This window comes from Engystomops pustulosus, chromosome 9, assembly GCF_040894005.1.
Source record: "Engystomops pustulosus chromosome 9, aEngPut4.maternal, whole genome shotgun sequence".
NCBI classification, from domain to species: domain Eukaryota; kingdom Metazoa; phylum Chordata; class Amphibia; order Anura; family Leptodactylidae; genus Engystomops; species Engystomops pustulosus.
This window is the reverse complement of record NC_092419.1, coordinates 43,953,573-43,975,057: the sequence shown is the minus strand read 5'-3', so window position 1 is coordinate 43,975,057 and position 21,485 is coordinate 43,953,573. Positions and strand designations below refer to the sequence as shown.

The following is a 21,485-nucleotide window of genomic DNA, read 5'->3' as shown; positions in this document are numbered from 1 at the left end:
CAGCCTGACTACTACATCGGGGGCATTTATTAATAGTATTGCAGGTTCTGTTGTTGTGGCGCATGAAGTATGGAGTAATTTACACTGGGATGTTAGTTTTTGGCACAAGGGCTTAAAGAAATGCTGCATGATCGAAAAGGGTCTGAATTGACGTCACACTCAAATAGAACACCAAATGGCACACCAAAAGTTCGTCTAATTGTGCACCAATAGTAGCGCCCAAAAAGCGTTGGGAACCAAGAAGCACATAAAATTCCCACGTCGGGATTCCCAAGCAGTACCCAAATCGTGCAACCAAAAAATAAAGACGTGAGTGTTGGAAAGGAGCAGTATTGTGGTCCCGAAACTTCATAAATATGGCACACAAGGCGCAGCAAGGGAAAAAAATGTGCCAAAAAACAAAAGAAAGCCAATAATAAATGCTCCCAGTTTGAGGGTGCATTCAAAGGTGGCGCTGAACTCATCGGTTTCAAAATGCAATAGATCAGCTGAAGAGAGATTTGCCTAATTAAATGGCTGTTAACATTTGCATTTACAAAACGTAACCATTAATGCAAGCGTTAACACTTGAGTTTTGTGAATGAAAATTTTAAAAGCCATTAAATTAGGCAAATCTCTCTCAGCTGCAAGCATTCAATGCCATGTGTGAAGGCACCCCAAAAATATCTTTCCTGAGGGTGCGATCACATGTGGCCTTTTGGTTGTGTCCAAACGCATGCATCAGAACACATTTTCAAATGTTACTATGCGTTCGGCAACTATGAAAGTATTTTTCTATGTTGCTGGAAGTGTAAGCTGTTGTGTAAATATTTTCACAGCTGCTTACACTTCCAACAATGATGAAAACCGCTTTCAAAACAGCCAAACGCTGTGTAACTTTTGGAAACGCATGCATTTTAATGCAACCGAAACGCCACGTGTGAACGCACCCTGAGGCTACTTGCACACGAAAGTTGTAAATATTGTCCGTGATAATTTTGCATTGGTCTGATCTACCTATACTCAAATCCCCACATACCATAGTCTAAAAGCCGAAGAGAAGAGGACATGCTCTACCTCTTAATGGATCAGTTGCACTGATGGCGCGCTGCAGATTCAAATAAAATGTAAAAAAAATGTTTCCCATTTGCTTATAAATCAACACAAAGAACTAAGAAATAACATGTTGCTAAATTGTTTCCCTCTTTGCAGGCAGCAGTGAACCATATCTGCCTCGTGTACAGGACTACCCCAGACAGCTGCCTTCCCTCTTCTACATCTCAACAATCTAAGTCCAGCCTCAGGCTTTGCTTTGACATTCTAAAATGCAGAGATATACACTCGAAATCCCCAACGGGGGAATTGCTTACATGACAACATCAATCCCTATTGCTAGAACAGTGGTTCTATTGAACCCTAAGGGTTCGGTGAGTCAGTTTCTGGGGTTTGGCGGAGCCTCCGCCATGGAGGTCAAGACGCACACATATTTGATTTATTACTAAAGAAGGGTTCCGCGAAAGTGCATAAGAAACTGGTGAGTTCGGTATCTCAAACAAGGTTAAGAACCAATATGCTAGAAGAAGAATTATTGCTTTTGGGCCCCATTCACACACCCAAATCACAGATTCATGTACGTCATAAAGGTTTTCCAGGATTGTAAAACCCTTCTAGAAACAGTCCATAGGCCATGAGTGGGATTTTAATCTTGTACCATGATGGAGCTGAGGTACAATGCCAGACACAACCAGTGAACAGATGTGGTGCTGTTTTTGGAACTTATACTTTTCAGATCTCGGACAAACCCATACTGGTGTGTGCTCCTTTTGGTAGGATCTGCTCTTCTATAAGGTTCTTTAAGAAAAATCATGCAAATTAGCCCAAGGGGCATTATTTCATAATTTGTGCATTTGCATAATTTCAAAAGCCTTTTGTGTATAAACCAGGATATAAGTAGCTAAAACGAGAGCATATCCTGCAATAGGAGGCACACATCAGTATCTCAGTGTACCTGGTTTATAATCCTTCATCCTGGTGGTAGATTTAGTTTAGTTACATAATATATTAGAAAATGCTAGATCATTCTAGAACTTTATAACACAATAAATAGGCTACACTAATAAATATAAAACCCACACCCTGTGTGCATGGGGCTGATGGTATAAAGGTTGTCATAAAACGGAATAGAAATTGCAGGAAGGGGAAGCTGCTGGGAATTTTTAGATATCACCTACGACTAACAATCATTTATTAACACAGGCCAGCATAGCCAGTCATCGCTCTCCCTATGGCATCTGTCCTGACACAGTAACTGCGACATACAGCTGGTTATATAAATAACAAGTACAAGGTTCACTGTTATTGACCTAGTAACTTCACACAACCTGTCTACATGCCATGGGGCATGTGCTCATATTTATGCAAATGAGTCTGTAATTATAGGTCACCTTATACAAGATCAAGTGAGGTGTCTGTCCTTATTAGCGGTCACACGGCCATTGGGAACAAAGACCTAAAGCAAAAAAACCTGGCAGATTTCTCCCACAAACAGCACCAGACCTTTGTCAAAAGTTGTAATTTATGTAGCCTATACAACCTGTGTATTTGGATGACAGCAGCCACAATCCCTTTAAGCAAATCCCTTTAAGCAAAAGATATCAATGTGTACCCAAAGACAACAATCGTTGTGTGGTCTTTAAAAAACGCAACATAAACCCAAAGTTTTTCTTTTATCTATCAATCCCATTAAGGGTTAATCTCAGCTTTACCCTATTTATAAGCCAAAATGATAAATGGATCCTAAATTCAGGAGACTAATTTTAAAATCTTTACCAGGTGGTATAGGACCCCCACTCGCTTGCACAGCATGTTTCCTTCTGTTTCTCCTACCTGCTGGCGGTATCACAATGACAGGGGCACCATGTTTCATGTCTGGTGGGACTGTGGAGTGGTGGCAGCAGTCTGGAATGCCATTTGGGATCTCTATAAGCAGTTATGCGGCTCCATAGGGAGCATTTCCCCTGATATTGCCTTGTTGTCGATGCTCCCAGGAAGGCTCAGAGACATCAAAAAAGTTCTTCTACGTCACTTTATAGTGGCAATGAGACTGGTAATCCCCAGATTGTGGAAATCCACCTCTCCACCTACTAGATTACTATGGGTGGAAGAAGTGGACCGACTTTGACATATGGAGGAACTGAGAGCTTTAGACAACAACCAATACAATGTTTTTCATAAAACTTGGTACAAATGGGAGACGTTCAGGAACTCTCCCGCTCTACTCCCTTGGATCCAGGAGGCTTAAAAGTCGGTTTCGTTGACCCAATATCAGGGGGCACCTCCCCACCCTCGAGATGTAGTGATTGAACCCCTGCCCCCCCCCTCTTCCCTCCCCCTCTTTCCTACCCCCCTTCTTTTTCACTTTTGGCTGTTTGGTTAAATTTTAGGTATGTCCACGTTTGCCTTGCTGAGCTTGAGACCTACATGCATATGATGTCATGACATAACTAAATATGGGACTGCGACCCGAACATGTGCCTGACCTGTAGGCTTTCTGCTCGCTTGCAATAAAGTTTATTGAACCATAAATGGATCCTAAACACAGAAAACATACAAATCCATCTGTAATACATCCACTCCTGGTTCTGGAAATTGTCCACAAAGGGACTCACTAGCCTTTACTTGACTAAACTTGGCAGGGTAGAATTTGCCATTTTAAGTTAAAACTTGCGCCTATGAAGAAAAAATGTACCCTTCAGTCATAACCCGGATCCTCCCCTGGGGGCTGGAGTGACCAAAAAAGTAAGCCTACCAATCCTGCTCTGGCTTTCAGTTCCAGCATTGTGTTGGTCTGAAAGTTTGAACTATACCTCCCAACCGTCCCAGATTCAGCGGGACAGTCCCAGGCAGTTGGGAGAATGTTCTGGGTTGCCCCTCTCACTCCTGCATTGACCTGCCTCCTTCTGCTTCTGTAAATTACAACTACAGAGCAGCCGATGCATCAGGGGCAGGAGAAGGCGGGACCAGCCCCTGCTACCTCCTCACATGTTTAATACTCTGGAACAGGAGACAGGAGGCCACAATACGAGGAGGCTGGTGGAGGCCACAGGAGGAGGCTGTAGGACAGGAGAAGGCCACAGGATGAAGCTGGAGGACAGGAGGAGGCCACAGTGGAAGGCTGGAGGACAGGGGGCCACAATATGAAGGAGATGGAGGATAGGGGGCCACACCATGAGGTGGGGCAGGAGTACAGATAGTATTATGTATACGTTTGGCGAGAAGTGGAAAACCAAATGTAAAGGGAGAATAAAATCAAAGAGGGGTTTTATATGTTGAAGAGTTAGGGGAGATTATATTATGTGGGGACCATTAAGGTCGATATTATAATGTGCTTGTGGGTGGGGCAAGGTTTAGATAAAATGGGGGAAGGACTTTTTGTCCCTCTTTCCCTCACCTAAAAGTTCGGAGGTATGCTCGAACAGATGTCATGGGACAGATGTCATGGGACCTGCTTTGGTCAGTGCCCTCAGCAAACCACACCTTCCCTATGTCACAAGTGACATCCCCCACAGGTTGAACCAACAGTGAAAAAGACTACCACACTGCTGCAACCAGGGTAAGTAGTAGTAGAATCTCTCTCGGAACCCCTGGTCCAGTCCCGGAGGGTTATCTAAGAGTCCTGTAAAAGACCTGCTTGTATCCCTGAAGCTATAGCACGCAGCGATTGCACTAATCATGACACCAGAACCTCAGTACTATAGAGCCAAACATCTGAAGCAACTCATCTTTCATATGACTTTGGAAGAAATTTCTGCTAAATCTATCATCAACATGGGAATTCTTAAAAGGATATTTCATACCCTATCAGAGGGGCTGTTAGTTTTGTGGTGTAAAAGCTGGTGACTATGGTGTTTTAAAAGCTATTGAAACTTGAGAGCAGGAGTTTCTGGTTTTATCAGCGGCTGAGGCAGACGGAGCAGCTTCATCATGACCGTGAAGTATATAACCTGTTGTCAGGTTGTGTTTCATAAGCCATTACATGACCGCCTGTACGACACTTTGTGTAATTATACTCTCAGGTTGATGTCATTATACAATTCCATGTTACCAGCAGAATTTAATTAAGATTTATAGCAAATGTTAAATGGTCACAGAATGTATTAAACACATCCAAGTATCTATTCTTCTAGATAACTCATCAAACAATAAACAATTGTAATAATAATCCATTTCAATAAATGATATGTAAAATGATGCAGCCCCCTATAAAGCCATGGTATCCTCACAGACCTTCTGCTGATCCATCCCTGCAGCTGCCCCCTCTCTTTTCTTCTCCAACCAGCAAGGAAAAGTACAACCTTCTTAGACCCCTTTTACACTGGCATTTTTCACGTGCCAGTTCTGTGCGTGTTTTTGACGCGCAGAACTCACACTGCACGCTGACCTAATAGATTCAGTGGGTTTTGTCTTCACAAGCTTTACTTTAGCAAGTCACGTGCATGAAAAAACGCACCATAAAAGTCAATGGAGACGGACAAAAAAACACTCTGAGACTGCACTGCAGTCATGAGTCTTTTTCACACACATCTGGGCACATTTACTTACCCACATAAAAAATAATGTCACTCCACAATAAAAAGTTAAGATTGAGAATTCCACAGAGCGGTCTCACCAAGTTTTTTATGGATCGGAGATTGAAGAAATTTCCTCTGTAATTCCTCCTGTCACGATGTTCACTTCTCTATACTGGATCCTGTGGGAGACCACGCTATACTCTCGTGCACGCGATCCCAGCACCGGTCCTGTATCAGGAAGAATGTGGACAGATGGTGCAGATCACCAAGGATAAGAGTAAAATGAATTTTATTCCAGCATACTCATAAACAGAATATTAAAAGAGCGCATATCACAATGGTTAAAAAAAGCCAGAGGACCTCATGCCCGACCTAGGTTATGCCCTTTCAGATTCATCTGGGGCCCAGATGAAGCTGAAAGGGCGAAACCTAGGTCGGGCGCGAGGTTTGTGAGTATGCTGGAATAAAATTTTACTCTTATCCTTGGTGATCTGCACCATCTGTCCACATTGTTTCTCGACACAGGACCGGTGCTGTGATCGTGTGCACGAGAGTGTAGCGTGGTCCCTCACAGGATCCAGTCTAAAGAAGTGAACATCATGACAGGAGGAATTGCTGAGAAATTTCTTCAATCTTTGATCTATAAGGAACTGGGTGAGACTGTTCTGTGGAATTTTCAATCCTAACATTTTATTGTGGAGTTAGAGCACTAACATTGTTTTATATATGTGTTTTTTCTGGCTAATTTGGGAGTGTGCCAAGTCTGCAACACAACTTTTTCTACATTTACTTACCCGTCTGCTCGAGTTCCTCGAAAGTGCCGAGCGGAAAGCACATTTGCTGTGATTCACGGAGATTGTGCGCCCGATATCCTGCATGTGTCGCTTCCCCGCTCAGGTCCGCTGGAATTCACCTTCTTCTTCCTGGTGCATGGAAAGTGATTGATCTCGCAACACAATTTGAAAATTAAATCCAGTACTCAGTCTGAATCAGTCGGATCGTCTGATGGTACGTCCCCCCTATTTCTGTTGCATGAAAGCCAACGCAGCCGTGCCACAATCCAATCGGGTGCGCCACAATCCAATTGCGCGTGACGCAATCCCCAGTTAAATAGCTGTCACAGCGGGGCAAATTTTGAAAAACATTGGAAAATCCTGCGAAAGTTCAACAACGTACCCTTATAAGCCCCACAGTCTTAAAGGGCATCTATCTCCAGCATAAGGGACTGAATGCAAATGAGCCTGAGGGGCTCCAGGTTTTATAGGTGTTAATGGAGCCTGGAGCCCCTTAGGCTCATTTGCGTAGTCTTTCATCCTGGAGGTAGATGTCCTTTAAGTGAAAGTGAAAAATGCATTGAAAACCAAAAAAAAAATTAGTATAAAAAAAAAAAATCGCAAAACTGCTAATGACTCCTAGCAAAAACAGACCAAAAACGTCAGAATTTCACGCATTGCACTCGGATGTGACCTGCAATGCAAGAGGCCTAAGTGCAGCGTATCGCAATGAAATGTAATAGTAAAAGGGGGTTGCCCTGAGGTTGGAAAACTTAACTGCAGTCGTCCAGAAATATAACTTAAAGAGGACCTGTCACCGCGGAAAACCCACCCACCAAATGTGCCCCCCATAATCCTCCCCCCAGCCTCTTTCTCCCTAGCTGTTTTTTTTAAAAAAAAATTTATGTGCAGTAAATTGATTTAAAACGATCCGACCTCTTACCAAATAAGAGGTCGGATTGTGTATCTGACGACACATTGTATGAGAAGCCAGCAGCATCGCATCGCTGCCGGCTCTCTGTGCTGCAGCCGCAACCTGGCTTATTCACATTGCCAAATGTGATGCTGCCGGCTTCTCCTACAATGTGACCGCTAGCGGGGGCGTGCTGGGAGTGTGCCGGCACGCCCCCTAATGAATAACGCCAACTGCCAGATACACAATCCGACCTCTTATTTGGTAAGAGGTCGGCTTGTTTTAAATCAATTTACTGCACATAAATTTAAAGCAGCTCCTAGTGCTACAACAGATGAAGTAATGTTACACAGCTAGGTTATCGTAAACCTCCGATAAAGCTAGCAGACACTAGCACACTGTACAATAGAAAATAACGCTCAGCGTCCGATATATCGGATGCAGAGCTGATACCGGTTCAGCTCGAGATCTGAGCTGAAACTGTATCAGGATACATGGGGTGCTGGCTGTAACTAACAGCCGACACCCCAGTGTAACATCCCTGGTCAGAGTGAGCTCCGTTCGCGGGTATTTAACCCATTAAATGTTGAAGTCAGCGTGACCGCGGCATTTAAACTGCCTTTTGGGGGTCTTTCCCCCACGATCACCCCCCCTCCTCGTCTTCAGAGGAAGCCAATCCTTCCTATGGTAGCCCTGAAGTCTGAACAGGACCCCAGGGCTGCCTGCTGGCAGAGTGTGTGTTATGGCATCTATGATGTCATCTTAAAGGCACAGTGTCAGCCTATGCATACATTAGTATTGCAGAGTATTATCATGAATAAGCAATCAGGTGATTGCTTGTTCATGTCCCGTGGTGGAAGTAATAAAAATATGTGTGAAGAACACATTGCAGATGTTTCCATACATCTGTAATGTGTTGTTCACACATATTGTTCTTCACATACTATTGTGAAGAACACCGTTTGGCACTCATGTCTTCGGAACATCTGCAATGTGTTCTTCACTGTGTTCTTCACTTAAATGATCCTGTGTTCACTGTTTCCATTGTAATCTTCACTGTACTTCACTCTGTTTCCTTAAGTAAATGCTCGATCTCGAGCAGGCGAGATACTTGTCCGAGCAACGAGCCGTTTCGAGTATACTCAAGCTCGGACTCATCTCTAGTGAACACCAAAAAAAAAATTTTCAACAATAGGGGTAACACTGGAAAAAGCATCTCATCCAGCAAAAGAAATGCCATCACACGGCTCCGATAACGAAAGAGCTAAAATTTTATAAGGGGCCAATGAGAAGAAGAAAATCCTGGCAGCTGCAGGGGGCGCTCCTTCCCTTCTGCGCCTCGCTGTGCCCTCATAAAACAAATCACGGCTACATGTGGGGGGGGGGGGTCTCTGCACTCAGGAGAAACTGCAGAACACATTGTATGGGGAGTTTTCTCTTTTTATCTTTTGGAAATGTGTAAATTTTAGGGCTAAATGAACGTATAACCGACAAAATTTAACCATTCTAAATTTCACCTCCAGTTTGATTTAATTACAATGAAGATCTCAAGGGGTTAACAATCTTCCTAAAAGCTGTTTCTGAGTTTGAGGGGTGCAGATTTGAAAATGGGTTGATGTGAAATATTTAATATTTCATTCAAAACAGTATTTATCCTCAAAATACTCAATTCTGAAAATATGGAAAAATCGCTATTCGATTTCTAAGCCGCGTGACATCAAAATAAATTATCCAGACATTTAAAAAATTATGAAAATGTAAAGCAGACAAATGTTATTCAGCAACTTATTTAGGTGGTAAATCTATCTGCCTGAAAAAGCAATGATTTCAAAAATGGCAAAATTGTAAAAAAATGGGTCTAGAAAATGGCTGCGTCCTTAAAGGACACCTGTCATCAGGTCTGTGTCACTAGTCTTGCCACTACTACCTGTTGGAGCAGCTCACAAGGATACCGTCACAGCCTTAATCTAGTCAATTCATACATGAATCACTGCAAAATCATCTTTTCTTTATTATGTAAATGAAGCTGATCACATGGTCAGAGGCAGTGATGTCACCCCTGTTACCCCTCCCCTCTCCTCCCACTGCTCATGTCTGTGTGTAATGTATAGTAAAGTATTGCTAGTGTGTGTGCTGCATCTGCTGACATGCTGCATCCTCCTAATACACAGACATCAGCTACACAAGTACCTGACATGTTCTGCTGTAACATGGCTGCCCGGAGCTGCTGTATCTCTCCTAAACACACACACAGGCTGCAGGGGGTGTGGCCACCAGCACCAGGAAGCACATCATTATACAGCCTCACATCATTACACAGGCTGTCAGTCATGCACTGGGGGTGTGGCTGTGCCTCCCACTCATGAATAAGGTGGACAGCTTGAATATGCTAATTTTTCATTGGACATTTCACAGGTCATTTGCATACAGCTTTAGGACCTCATTGCTTAGGTTTACAGGCATGTAGAGGGACAATGAAGGGATAGAGGCAATGCTCTCTAATGGCAGTTTATGAAAATATATTTATCATATATAATAAATATTTAGTTTAGGGGGGTTATTTTGCATGACGGGTTCTCTTTAAGGGATTAATTATTATGTTACATAGAATTGTTTTTCCCCTAAACCCCTTCACTTCCTTGGTTGAGCTTGATGGACATCTGTCTCTTTTCAACCGTATAAACTGATCATACATTGCATAGTAAAAAGGATTCGGTAAGAAAGATAAACAAAGGATAAGTTTATTACTAAGAAAATTTATTACAAAGATCAAAAAAAAAATATTTACATGTACTGATATCTCTTAGAGGTTTTCTGCTTATAATAAATGGTGTAATTAGGAATAAGCAAGTGATATCCTTATGACTTGTAATATACATACAAAAGATCTTGCGGAGTTCATACCAGATTCTGGATGTGCTAAGAACTCATTAATTTTTGAGAAAAAATAAATTTAAATGGAACCTGTCCACATGAATGGGATTTTTAGCTGGTGACAGGTTCCAATAAACTATGCTATGCCGATTTTAAAAATGCCAGTCAGAATGCTGAATTATTTCAGTACTTTATAAAACTTTATTTTACATTACCTGGCTCCCTGCCAGCAGCCTGTGGTGAGTTCCGAGGGGAAGGATGAGGGAATGGGGTGCAGCTCCTCTCATCTAGGGCGATAGTGTGGAGGATAGAAATAATGCTCAAGGAGATGTGAGACATGGGCACACAGGCTGCTGCAGCTCATTTCCCCCGGGACTCACCACACGCTGCTGGTATCAATGATGGTGCACGCCACCATGTATCTATGAATATTTACATTATATTATCAGATCCCGGATTAAATAATAAAAAGAAACAATACAGATTTAATATATTACTAGGAGATCTGGCTGTAGGTAGTTCTCTGGGAGGTAGCATACAGAGGGTACAGTGTTTTAGGAACAAGGATCTCAAATTGTATTAGGGGCTCTGTAGCTGTGAGGTAGTATGAGAGTCTAAGAAGCTATAGACTCCAGATATCTGTCATGAATTTGTGTTTTTTTAGGCTGGAGGGCTGCAATAGGTGCATTATTTAGCTTTTAATCATTATCTAATAAATATTATGTTTTACATTTTCTCATAAATCTTCCTATAACTCTGGATATATACAACACGGGAGGTGAACAATCCATGATCTTCAATGCAGTGATGACACAACCACATACTGCTGGCAGGGAGCCAGGTAATGTGAAATACACTTTTATAAAGTACTGAAATGACTTAGAATGCAGACAAAGGTCTTTTTAAAATCAGCATAGCATAGGTCGTTGTAACTTGTCATCTAAAAATCACATTCCTGGTGACAGGTTCACTTCAACCTCAGGTATTTTCAGGCATTGGAAGTGTGCATATTTTAGGCACAGGACTAGGAAATACTGTCAATATGGCCACAGCAGAGCTGTACATGGGTAGCTGTGAGATGAGACATGGTGTTCCTCACTCTTCCATACTACAGCCAAATAATAAAATATTGGGTGTGGTTCAGAGATGGAGCAAAAAACAAATCATTAAACTCAATGTGGGAGATTTATCAATCTGTGTACACCAGAATTCTCAAGTAATTTGCACCCACAATAGGGTGTGACCCTGGGGAAAAGGTGTGTGGCCTAATCTGTGCGCCAGAAAATTCTGTCATAAACTAGACCAGCTACCGTATATACTCGAGTATAAGCTGACCCAAGTATAAGCCTAGACCCCCAATTTTACCACAAAAACCTATATTTTTATACTCGAGTATAAGCAGTGTTTGGGTTTTCAGCACATTTTTTTGTGCTGGAAAACTAGGCTTATACTCGAGTATATATGGTAATATCTGGTCTAGAGTACGAATCCAGTTCTAAACTACTCCAGATACATCACCCAGCTGGATTCATCTGGTGCAGAATATGTCTGCAATATTCCCCGACTACATGATAAATCTCCCCCAATATTTTCATACATGAGCCCACAGAGACCCTGTCGTCACAGAGAGTGAAAGGGCACAGACAGGTTCCTATGTTAATCACATGAGGTCAGTCCTGGATTTTCAGAATGTTCTTCTTCTCCAAGTCATTCATTTCTTTCAAGAGAAGAGCTACATTATACCGCAGCTCCTGGAATTTAGAAACGGGAACCTGGAAAATGGCAAAAATGTAATATAAGGCAACATGAAACAACGGAAGGGGAAAATACGGCTGGACTGGGGATTTTCAATTTGATGGAGGTCGTACAAGTGAACATAAATTTCAAAATATAAATCTTTATTTCTCTAAGTATTTGCTCTTCCAGGATATTTCAATAGAAATTTAAAGGAAATCTGCCATCAAAAACCAGCATGATAACCAGAGACACTTGCTGATAGATGCAGGCACTGTGACTGTAGTGATGTTCTTATAGCTGTTATCTGCGGCCTCCTACCTTCTATAGTAAACTTTTAAAATCAGGCCAGAAGGGATTCTGAGGCTTTTATACTGTCTCCCTCCCCTCTGCACTCTTAACACTTCCCCCACGCTCTCTGCCTGATGTAATTTCTCACAGTGGAAGGAGTGGGGGGTGGCGGGGGTTAGGGCTTTAAAAACGGGGAGGGAGGTGCTCCTGCACAGTGTAACAGCTTTGAAGCTACAGCATGGAGGGGATCGGGTAACACCCCCTTCCCCCAGAACCCTTCTGGGTCGTTAGCAAAATTTAAAAAGTTTAATTTATAAGGAAGCAAGCCATGAATAGAAAATATAGGAATTATATTATAATAGTTATATTTTATACATATAGCTACATACTAGCTTTAGCTAGCATCCATAGACGGTCTCAGACTGTCCGTCCGTGTGGGGGCGTCAGGCTCTTTCGCCAACTGTCCGTCCGTGGGGGGCTGCAGTCTCTTTCGGTGTACAGATTCCTTTAGCGGACATACAGACACACTCAGCTTTATATATTAGATAATGTGGTAATATAAGGAGATCACCGCAGTCACAGTACCTGGATCTAGGAGTTAATGTTCCTGCTTTATCATGATGGAATTTGATGATACATTTCCATTAACCGCCCCCCTTCCCTTCAGAAAACCCCTTCCATATCCATGGGGGAGAAGATTACTTGTCTGGAAATATATGGCCAACTTCAAAACATAACTTTTCTCCGCTGTAGTGACAAGTGTGACATTACTACAGTGAACACCTTCTGCAGTTATTTTAGCAGCTTCCCAGTAGGATGCAGTCGATGATCACTCCATTAGGCACATTCAAGGAAATAGAATTGTACATACATTTTACAGGAAACTTACTTCAAAGCGATGAGACTCTCCATTAGACAGCTTCATCTGCATCAGGATGGAAGGCTGCAGCGCCCGGGACAGAGAGCTGAGGAGAAGGAGAAACATAAGGAAATCAGAGTTTTCCTATAGAAGAACATGTTAAGAATTTGTAGTCACATGTAGCAATCCTCAGAGCTTGGCCGCCTCCTTTTATTATAGTCGTATCTTCTCAGGTTGATGTGAAATATAAATCATACATTGCCCATAGCTGATATCCCTGTATATTAACACTTTATTAGAATGCATACATTTTACAATTTATACTTTTATAGGAAATCTATCATCAAAATCCTTCATGAATACACCAGGGACGCTTACTCCTAGATCCAGGCACTGTGACTGTGGGAATCTTCTTATATATCTTCCATGGCCTCCTTCCTTCTAAAATCAATTTGAAAAATTATGCCAAGGAGCCTGAAAGGCTACGGAGGCGGTTCCTAGAGCCCTACATGATGCAGAGTCACAGACTTGTACACAGTCTTCTCTGCTCAGTCTTCCCCCTCCCATTGCCTGATGTAATCTCACTATAGCGCAGGTTCCAGCACACAGTAAGAAGGGGAAGTGCTCCTGCACATTGTAACAGCCTGTGATTCTTCAGCACAAAGGGCTCTGGGAACCGCCTAAGTAGCCTTTCAGGCTCATTAGCAAAAGTTTAGAAGGGGGGAGGCCATGGATAACAAATATAAGATTACCATTAGTCACATTGCCTGGATCTATGAGTAAGTTCCCCTGCTGGTTTTTGATGGTAGATTTATTACCTGACCTTTGCTATAAGGTTTCTCACAAGCAATACATAAGATTTTAAAGGGATTCAGCTGTAATCAGTAGTTCATCAGTAAAAATACATTAAAAGGAACTTGTCATCAACATCACCCATTTTTGAAAGAAAGTATGCATGTTTTTATATTCCGGGGCAGCTCAAGCACATTGAGCGTAATTAAGAGTTTGAGCTGTGAAATAACATACGTTACCTTTCCATACCCCCATTACTCTCCTAAAAATCCCTGCTCTGTACAAATAGCATGTAATAAATCAGCTCAGCAGTGAGAGTCTGTTCTTGGAGAGGTGACTACTTAAGACTACGACTGGGATCTGTAGTGATATAGGGCTAGTGATTGTGATGTTGTGTAGAGCTCACTGATGAGACCAGTGATTTGTCCAGCACAATCCTGAGAGCTGCTACAATTGTAACTGGGAGACCTACGAAGGAGCAGATATCAAAGTTTTGGTTTACTAAATCAACTAACGCACATTGCTGTACAACTTATAGTAGATGTTCTATATGGCAACTCTGAGTATAAAAATCTATATATGTATTTTGTGGATTGTAAATAAATTATCACCTGGTGGAAATGGCGACATCAACTCTCCACCTCATGTCCTCCACAGTTGGCAATCTATTGCCTTGTCTTAAGGCAGCATCTTCTAGTATTGGGCGTCTGCAGGAAGATTGACACATGGAGACAAAAAACTTAGTGTTACGCTGTGTCCTGAGACTTAACTGGCCAATACATTATACACATTATATATATTACACATTCATAGGCATTATATAGCGATACTAACCTGTTTCCATACACAATATTTGCAAAATCCTCAATAAAATCAGCTGGAATTCTACAACACAAAGAAAATGTTTAAATAAGAAGAAATAAGAATAATCTGAATGAATAATAATATTTTTATGTTGCGGTTGTGATATTAGAGTATGGATAGTACATATGGAGGCAGTAGTGCAAAATATGGGACCATAAGAGTTGGATAATTTGGTGCATTTAACTTTTACAGTTTCCTGATTTGTAAATAAAAGGTAATTGCTGAGTAATGAAGAGTTATAACACTATCTCAGTACTTCTTGTAGTGGAGACCGCTATCTTTGGACATGGATTTTTATAGTTGCTCTTTAGACAGAATTACAAATTAGGTCCTCATATTCCACAATAGGTTTTCTGTATCCAATAGATCAGGGACCCTACACTGATCAAGGCAGCCTCCAGTGCAGAATCAAAAATGCCCCCAGCGCAGAAAAGACCTTTGGGTAGGGTGCACATGGTATCATGGTATGCAATTTTCCAATGGAAAGCAGCATAGTGGCCAAAAGTGGATTGTGCTGCAGGATTTGAATATGCAGTATGTCTATTAGTAGTATGTGCAAAAAAAAAAAAAGTATATTCATATGTTATTATATGCGTCATTTACCTGGCAAAATCTATTGAATTCTACTGTATTAGGCTGCATGCACGCAAGCCGGCTGGAGAAGAGGGCGGCAAGTGCTGCTCATAAGGTGCTGAGTGGCTGTGCCGATAAGTTGGGCAGGAATAGGACCCGCCATATCTTTTGTGGTGCGACCGCCCAGCTCCCATGCACAATGTATGTCTATGGCAGCAAAGCCACTATCTGCAGACGTGTGCATGGAGCCTTGGTTAGAGGAATTTCCACAAGTACACATCAAGTAAATACACAACCGTCCATATTGGACCTAAAGGGGCTGATGTGAAACAGAACAGAACTTATATCTATTGCCCTTCTTTACCTGAGCTCTTTCAGATCTTCTTTAAAAACCTATAAACAACAAGAGACACATAAATTAATGTCATTTATTTCAGTGCCACCACCCCGGCTCATGTGTAGATTTATAAGGCGAGTTCTGTAGATTAAATCTTTATAGGATACACAAAATAGGGGATAAATATTTCAATGTCTGAATCCGTAAGAAATCAGGATAACTGGGTCTGTAAGTGGATGAGACACATACTCCTATGGGATTGCCATAGCTGCCCTCCAGCAATAGCCGATCTAGACAAACTGACACCCAGCCCCCTCACCAGTAAGCCAGTGATAAAGCAGGACATGGGGCTGAAAGCAATTGACTTGGTGTCCCAGTGACCTCGCGGCAGCCCCAGGGGAGAGCGGGTCCAGCGACCTCGCGGCAGCCCCAGGGGAGAGCGGGTCCAGCGACCTCGCGGCAGCCCCAGGGGAGAGCGGGTCCAGCGACCTCGCGGCAGCCCCAGGGGAGAGCGGGTCCAGCGACCTCGCGGCAGCCCCAGGGGAGAGCGGGTCCAGCGACCTCGCGGCAGCCCCAGGGGAGAGCGGGTCCAGCGACCTCGCGGCAGCCCCAGGGGAGAGCGGGTCCAGCGACCTCGCGGCAGCCCCAGGGGAGAGCGGGTCCAGCGACCTCGCGGCAGCCCCAGGGGAGAGCGGGTCCAGCGACCTCGCGGCAGCCCCAGGGGAGAGCGGGTCCAGCGACCTCGCGGCAGCCCCAGGGGAGAGCGGGTCCAGCGACCTCGCGGCAGCCCCAGGGGAGAGCGGGTCCAGCGACCTCGCGGCAGCCCCAGGGGAGAGCGGGTCCAGCGACCTCGCGGCAGCCCCAGGGGAGAGCGGGTCCAGCGACCTTGCGGCAGCCCCAGGGGAGAGCGGGTCCAGCGACCTCGCGGCAGCCCCAGGGGAGAGCGGGTCCAGCGACCTTGCGGCAGCCCCAGGGGAGAGCGGGTCCAGCGACCTCGCGGCAGCCCCAGGGGAGAGGGGGTCTGAACTGGACCAGTAAAGACCCTGTGTCAACCTGGCCAGTTTGGTCTCATATAAACAATTTTTTCTCCTTAAAGGAAACCTACCATTTCAAATGGTAGGTTTAAGCTGTAAACACCGAGCACCAGCTCAGGGTGAGCTGGTGCCGATGCTTAGTTTCGTTAGTGCTAAAACCGCGGTATCACGGTTTTAACACTTTTTAAACTTTATAGCAGAAGCCGCTTCGGAACGCCTGCGGCATTTCCTATGTAGGCGCGCGCACGATCGTGCGCACGCAGCGCCGTAGCAGTTTATGCTATAAAGTTTAAAAAGTGTTAAAACCGCGATACCGCGGTTTTAACACTAACGAAACTAAGCACCGGCACCAGCTCACCCTGAGCTGGTGCTCGGTGTTTACAGCTTAAACCTACCATTTGAAATGGTAGGTTTCCTTTAATCGTATCCTGAGGATTCTTGGCCAACCCCTTTATGAATGACACATTTTAGAACTCTCCTTACCTCCTGTTTAAGTGTTGACGCTGACTGTCTGAACGCCACCCGTAGCAGCGTGTATGCGCCTGAGATGATAAAACTGAGCTGTTCTTCCGATACGGAGGTAGTCTCCTGTATAGCCTTCACAGATTCTGAGCTGTCTTTACCCTCAAGAGCGCCCACCACAGCTAGAATAGAAAACACATCATTAATAAGACATTCTGGCACAGTTCCACACTAGTAACTCATCATAGTCATACACCTGTAAGACATCCTAGTGATCCATGCACTTCATTGGATAGCAGGCCTGAAAATCTATAGCAATGGGAACCTGTCACCAGCATTTCCACCACTAAACTACCGATACCTTCAGGTGGTGTATGAAATATCTTCACTAGAACTCCATCTCTTATGTATTACCCAGACAGTCATAAATAAAGTCATTCTGCAAGACTGGAGGGGAAGGGCCTCTGCATATACACCATCATGGCCTCTATAGCTCTTACAACCATCACTGGTTCTATGATAGGTAAAGATCCAGTTCCCACCTATGTCTAAAGTGTCAGTATCTCTGGTTCTGTCAGCACGGACTTCATTTTCACTAAAGTCAGGTAACAGGAGCCCATTGCACGTATGTCACGTGATGCACGGCGGATGGATACGTATATGTACGTTGTAAAGGATGAAATATTTCTTGCAGTTCCCCCGCGTAAGATCTCATGACACATAGTGACTACCCGTGCACCAGGCTCTTACCCTTCAGTATCTTTCTGAAGACGTCCTTGTCCAAATCCTTTAGATGTCTGGTCATGCCCTCCACCTCCGGGGGGATCCGGGGCCCCAGGTAGCTGCTCCGGTCATTATTGGTAACGGAAGAGGTCGGATACGGATGGCCGCTCCTGACCGCTGTCATCTTCCCTCCTTGCACCGCGCAGCCGCACTCTTACCGGTCATGTGACGGCTGACGGTAAACAAAGCAGCCTCTGTGTGCGCCGTCTGGCGGCGGATAAGAACATTGCAGGTGGAGTTCATTATGCTATGAAGCAGGATGATTGTCATTATATACGTGATTGAATGTATTTTATTACTAAGCCTATCTTCCTGTGTCACAGTAATTTTGGGTCATGGAACATGATTTACTTCTCTAATACAGTCCTTATAATATGGTCATAATGGGACCCTGACACCTGTGCACATGGCATGCCCCATTCTCTCACTGAAACTAACACAGTCAATGGCATTTGCTTTATAAGATGCAGTTGCCATTGACAATGACTCCAGCAGGCCACGTCACTCTCTGATATAAGATGCAGAATTTCATGATAACGTCATGCAAGTGCGCTGATAACAGTTAGTATACTGCTTTTTTTTAATAGTCATAGTTCATAAAAGAGGAGGCGGAATTTTTCTTTTCTAATCTATTTTTAGTGTATTTTAACAGATGACATAAACTCTAAGGGTGCATGCACACGAACGTGTAGGGGACATATATAAAGCCGCAAATTTAAGGCCGCATATATGTCCCCTGTAGTTGTCTGAGGCACCCGGGCTCAGTACAGGAACACAACGTGTGCTCACCATACCGTGACGTGGCTGCATAAAAGATAGAGACTGGGCAATACAGGTCAAGTAGAAATGTCATGTTATGGACCACATCCATACAAGAGCCAACTTGTACATGTCTAGACCCATTTTTGATGTTCAGGATGCTGTAAAGATGAACATTTGATAATCTTTGCCTTATTTTATCAGATATCAACACTTGCGACCCAGATCTTGTCCAAATTGTTGCACTGAACATGTAACACACACATTAATGTAGTTTTTATTTTACAGCATCTCTCCCATATTCCAACACACAAGAAAAAGTAGCGGTCTGCGGCACTCATGGAAACCACAATGGTATTGTGCGAAATAACTTTATTTTCACTGCTGGTGCATATTACATGGATAAAAAAGCGCACAAGGTCATGATCTCAATTAATCATGATCATGATTAAGATGGGTAAGCAAACTGGATATTTTTCTATATATCAGCATTGCTATACTCTCCCATATTTATACCTAAGTTAAGACGTCCTAACTCAAGTTCCTAAGAATTATAGGAGGTTCAGTAATAATTCTGCTATTACAAAGGCACACATATTACACCTGCAACATCCCTGCCAACATATAGGCAGGCTGGTAGTTGCTAATAGCGCCCTCTCCAGGTTAGGAGCTGTTGGAGGGAGTCATGAACCCTCTAGTAAGTTTCTAGCACTATTTAAAGGGGTTGTCCGAGAGATCTGGAAAAAAAAACTAAAGGTGGCCGGGAGAGGGCTGCTTAAAAAATAAAGCCCTACTTACCTTCCGGTGCCCTCCGGTATCCAGCACTGCTGTCGCTCCGGCCGCCATGTAAACAAACATGGCCGCCGGAGCAGCGCAGGACTCAGCTTCTGGCCGGCGGTGGCCGGGCACACCTATCCGTCCCTATACACAGCATTGTGTATGGGGGCCGGAAGGTTGTCGGGTCCGGCCGGAAGCTGAGTACAGCGCTGGATACCGGAGGGCACCGGAAGGTAAGTAGGACTTTATTTTTTAAGCAGCCCTCTCCCGGCCACCTTTAGTTTTTTTTTCCAGAACTTGGACAACCCCTTTAATAGCAGCTGTAGCCTCTGCCTGGAAGGGCAATAGTTAAATGAGTGTAAGATGTTATCCAATGATGTGGCTGTATTGTAAACTGGAGGTGCTATCACCTGACCAGAGGGAGTATAAAACCCCTGTGCAGTGGGAGCACATGGTCCAGACCTCATGGTCCAGTCTGCAAAGTCTTCTTTGCCGGTCAGCAGCCTAGACCACATGGTCTGAGTGAAGAGAGAGAGAGAGAGTGGAGTATAACTTTAGTGCTGCCACAGAACTCAATCCCTGGAACTGAGTTGGGAGACTCTACTCCACCTCAACTTTCCCAGCCTGCATCTACTACCAGGCTGGTGCACCATTCCTGCGGACCACTCTCCTTGACCACTCCAGTACCAGAATCTGAATCTGCTGTTTGATCGTTTGGTCGTTGCCTGCTGTCTACTGTTCAATAAAGGACTGCAAGTTGATTTGCACAACGTTGCCTCCTTCTGATCCCTGGATACGGCTGCTTACCACCATGGGCTCCCCCATCCATTACCCAGGGACTCATCGAACAGAGACCTCAGGGGTTGCCCCAGGGAGAAACCTTTGCATCAGCCTCTCCCTCCATATTTTTTGCACAGACCACCGGCTGCAGACCTGCCAGGCTGTAGGACAGCCCTCCACGCAGCCACTCTGGTATTCTGGGCCCCTGCTGTCTCCAGGCCCCAAGAAAATACTAGGCCTCGGTGGGGGATGTTGCACATATTTTATATAGTAGTTCATATGTGACAGAGACACATTATGACACCCCTAATGATCCTGGACCCAAATGTACATAAAAGTTCCTGGTGGGATTGTGTAGCAACTAATGGCCTAAAAAGAGCAGAGATGGAATATCCCTCTCTGTGTCTCTGAGATGGCTGGACGATGTTTGCTACAATGGGGCACATTTACTAAGGGTCCGTCAGACGCATTTTCGACGCGTTTTTTTTTTCCCTGTTTGCGCTGAATTGTCCCGGGATTTTGGCATATGAGATGGCTTGCATGTGACACAAATCGGGGGGCGTTGACATCGGACAACCCGACTGATTCGGTCAAATCGCAGAATTTAAAAAGCGAATTGTGGCGCTAGATCAGCACTCACATGCACCGGGAAGAAGAAGGTGAACTCTGGCGGACCTGAGCGGCAGAAGCGACACATGCAGGAAATTGGACGCACGATCATAGTGAATTGCGGAAGACCCAAATCCTCGTCAGACAACGCACAGCGGAGTAAATGTGCCCCAATATTTCCATTCCTCTTATTTACCTCTGTTGGAGAAGCTGTGGAGAAGGAGTCCTATATTCCATTTCAGCAGTGTTTAGCATTGATGAGATGACCCCTTTAAATAGACATTTTTTACAATTAACTTTAAGGGAAATTTACCATCAAAATCAAGCATGACGAACTAGGGACACTTATTCATAGATCCAGGCACTGTGACTGTGGTAATCTTCTTATACTAATTATCCATGGCCTCCTTCCTTCTAAAATTATGTTAATGAGTCAGAAGGGCTCTAGCGGTGTTACCAGAGCCCCTCCTTCACAGGCTGCTCCACTACACAGGAGCAAGTTTCACCCTACCTCCTGCTCCACTGTATAAAAGCCTGTGAGGCTACAGCAAGGAGGGGCTCTGGTAACATCCTCCATGGACCTTTAGGCTCAAAAGCACAATTTTAAAAGTTGGTTTTAGAAGGAAGAAAGCCATGGATAACAAATAGAAGAAGATTACACAGTCACAGTGCCTGGATCTATGAGTAAATGTCCCTGGCTTATGGATTTTGATGGTGGATAC

At 44.0% G+C, this 21,485-nt stretch overlaps 1 protein-coding gene across 1 annotated transcript; it reads right to left on the bottom strand.

The window, feature by feature from the left end:
• Nucleotides 1-9,971: 9,971 nt before the first annotated feature.
• COMMD5 (COMM domain containing 5) lies at nucleotides 9,972-18,017 on the bottom strand. Its single transcript, XM_072123151.1, has 7 exons — nucleotides 17,806-18,017; nucleotides 17,077-17,237; nucleotides 15,587-15,615; nucleotides 14,620-14,670; nucleotides 14,397-14,492; nucleotides 13,024-13,099; nucleotides 9,972-11,881 (listed from the first exon to the last, which is right to left on the bottom strand). The coding sequence occupies exons 1-7, from the start codon at nucleotides 17,960-17,962 to the stop codon at nucleotides 11,780-11,782; spliced, it is 672 nt and encodes a 223-aa protein (XP_071979252.1). The 5' UTR covers nucleotides 17,963-18,017; the 3' UTR covers nucleotides 9,972-11,779.
• Nucleotides 18,018-21,485: the final 3,468 nt, after the last annotated feature.